We start from the raw sequence: 3,540 nt of genomic DNA on the forward strand, positions 1-3,540 counted from the left end.
TTATATTTATTAAATCCACACGCTGGTCATGCTGTATTACCGGAAAGCCCTATCCCACCAATTTGTCATGCTATATTACCTTAAAGCCCCGCCCCACACGCTAGCTTTGCTATAAAAGTCCATACGTGTGTAAAACATAGAAGGGGTCATGCATTGTCTCACTACTGTGGCGAGGTACACGAAAAAAAGGAGGTACGCAAGACAAGTCAGCACCAGATTTGGACAAGACGGTTTGACATAGTAGAACTGTGTTGACAAGATTACTGTTTGACAAAAAAGGACTGTATTTTGACAAGTCAGCACCAGATTTGGACAAGATAATACGACTGTTTGGCATAATAAGACTGTATTTGTACAAGTCAATATCATATTTGGACAAGAAAACACGACGGTTTGACATAATGGGACTGTATTTTTGACAAGTTAACATCACATTTGGACAATATAACACGACGGTTTGACATAATAGGACTGCATTTTGACAAGTCAACACCATATTTGGACAAGATAACACGACTGTTTGACATAATAAGACTATATTTTGACAAGTCAGCACCAGATTCGGACAAGATAACACGACGGTATGGCATAGTAGAATTGTGTTTTGACAAGTCAACATCACATTTGGAAAAGATAACAAGACGGTTTGATATAATAAGACTGTGTTTTGACAAGTCAACAATTCTTTTAATTTTTTATATAGTAAAAGGACATCTTAGTTTTAACTCTATAACATTGAGAATCCAGTCGATTTCTAGAGCTATGCTAATTTATATTGTTATTGAGAATTCGCGAAATCTGCCCATGATGGAAATACAAATTTCGCATTGTCGCATATCGTCGCCGTGTATTGCAGTTACGTAGTGTTCACATCAGTTTCGTAGTGTTTACAGCAGTTTCATAGTGTTCACATCAGTTTCGTAGTGTTCACTGCACTTACGTAGTGTTCATAGCAGTTCGTAGTGTTCACAGCAGTTTCGTAGTGTTCACAGCAGTTGCACAGTGTTCACAACAGTTTAGTACGTTTCACTGCTGTTTCGTAGTGTTCACAGCAGTTTCGTAGTGTTCACGGCAGTTTTTGTATTGTTTACAGCAGTTTCGTATTGTTCACATGAGTGGCGTAGTGTTCACCGTCGTTTCATAGTGTTCACAGCAGTTTCCTAGAGTTCACATCGATTTTTTTATCTGGCAGAACCAACATTCCATAAGTAAGCGTCGACTATTGTGATACCGAATCGTTAGAACAGTTTACTCATATAACACGCAACAGATGAACTGTACAAACACACACTTGAATTGTTTATATGTTTAATAATGTTTGTATGCATCCGGATCGAATGATCGGGGGTATATTGTTTTTGGTCCGTCCGTCCGTCCGTCTGTTTGTCTGTCTGTCTGTCTGTCTGTCTGTCTGTCTGTCTGTCTGTCTGTCTGTCTGTCTGTCTGTCTGTCTGTCTGTCTGTCTGTCTGTCTGTCTGTCTGTCTGTCTGTCTGTCTGTCTGTCTGTCTGTCTGTCTGTCTGTCTGTCTGTCTGTCTGTCTGTCTGTCTGTCTGTCTGTCTGTCATTGTATGTGTCTGTCATTGTATTGCACTTTAACATTGGTCATAACTTTTGCAATATTGAAGAAAGCAACTTGATATTTGGCATGCATGTGTATCTCATGGAGCTGCACATTTTGAGTGGCGAAAGGTCAAGGTCATCCTTCAAGGTCAAAGGTCAAATATATGGCTTCAAAGAGGCGCATTAGGGGACAGTGTGCTTCTGACAAACACATTTCTTGTTTTATTATAGATGTGCATAGTTAAATAAAAAGTACAAAATAGTCGAACAAGATCCGTACACACTTACAACTCTTACCATCATTTGAAAAGAACTGAGAACATAATATTTAAATAATAGATTGTTTAACATTAGTTTGGGCTACATTTACGTAAACAAAGCCACTGCTGTTTCTTGTCATTAATTAACCAAATGCTGTTACTATTTCTCATATATTTTCAAGTATGGAATGTTTCAAAATGACCTTTTTCTTAAAAAGATTGTTCTCACTTCTCACTCCTTATCTTCGGCTTTTTTTCTCTTTTTTATTTGCGTTCTCTACAGGACCCGTCATTACTTAGAAAGAAGTAAATTGAAATTGTCATACTGCGCCACGGGTAATCAATTATTAACGTATTTAATTCTAATGTAATGTTTCAACCTTTCGAACACGAACATAAAAGTATGAGATGATTAAGCCTTCCCCCATTATATTAGTAACACGAACATATTTGACATCAGGCAAATTTCACCAAAACGAATTATCTAGGCAGAACCATATCCGCTATGTGCTGATAATCTATGAAAAATCACCAGTACGTTCATATAAAAGTCTTCTCAATTCAAAAATAAAAAGTGCGCGATAAAGTTAATTTATAATACTTGTTTAAGTAAAGGAATTTTAACGAAAGAATCGGAACTAAAAAACTATGGATGCAACTACACAATTTGCTAGTAATGTGACATTGATAAACGTTACAGAACAGGAAACGATCAACACGACGTCATCAAACTTGGCCGAAGGGAGGTATCCGCCGGTCGGTTACTACGGATACACGAGTGCGCTGCTCTGGATGGTGATTCCGCCGATTCTTATTTCCATTGGAACGATCGGAAACGCTATGACTATTCTCGTGCTGCTTCGCCAGAAGAAGATGACGACGACGGCGGTGTTCCTGTTTGCTCTGGCACTTTCAGATACGCTCGTGCTGTTCAGCGCACTTCTGCCAGACTGGGTGTTATATACCTGGGACATTGACATCAAGATGCTGAGTAACCCCGGGTGTAAAGCGATAGTCTACCTTTCATACTGCAGCATCCACCTCTCCTCGTGGCTGATCGTGGTCGTCACGCTTGAGAGAACAGCTTGCGTGCTTTTCCCGCATAAAGTGAGACTTGGCTGTTCCCCACGCAACGCTGTCTTGATCATCGTCACCATTGTACTAGCCGTGTTCGGAATTAATATAATATTACTTGTGATAATTGGTCTGAATAAAAACACGTGCGCTCCGTCCACTAAGGAATACCGAGATCTGTTTGACTACGTTCACAGATGGATCGACTTCACGTTAACTTTCGGCGCGCCGTTCCCGCTGCTACTCATTGGAAACGTCATCATTGTAGTGCAGCTCGCGCTCTCCCGTTCAAGACGTCAGCGGATGACCATTTCCGGTCAGACGCGCGACACGCGTCCTTTGTCGATGCTAATAATGGCACTTTGCGTGCTGTTCTTCTTCACGATAACACCGGCGTCAGTTTGTTTTGTGTACTTACCCTACCTGAGGGAGCAGCTCCTGGCGCTCGAGTCAGTTGATCCTTACACGGCCTGGTACGACGCCCAGTACATTGATTTCCTTTACAATGTTGCCATTCTGGTCAGCTACTTCAACGCCGCCTTCAACTTTGCCTTCTACGTGTTCAGCGGCTCAAAGTTCCGCGCAGAATTGAGGAACCTGCTTTGCTGTAAGGCAACACAAGGCACCAGGCTGTTTGGAAGCTAG

The 3,540-nt window shown here is 41.0% G+C and overlaps 1 protein-coding gene across 1 annotated transcript; it reads left to right on the forward strand.

The window, feature by feature from the left end:
• The first annotated feature begins 2,469 nt into the window (after positions 1 to 2,469).
• LOC127861827 (psychosine receptor-like) lies at positions 2,470 to 3,540 on the forward strand. Its single transcript, XM_052400506.1, has one exon. It carries the CDS (start codon positions 2,470 to 2,472, stop codon positions 3,538 to 3,540), a length of 1,071 nt encoding a protein of 356 aa, XP_052256466.1.

This window comes from Dreissena polymorpha, chromosome 16 (genome assembly GCF_020536995.1).
Source record: "Dreissena polymorpha isolate Duluth1 chromosome 16, UMN_Dpol_1.0, whole genome shotgun sequence".
In the NCBI taxonomy this organism is placed as follows: domain Eukaryota; kingdom Metazoa; phylum Mollusca; class Bivalvia; order Myida; family Dreissenidae; genus Dreissena; species Dreissena polymorpha.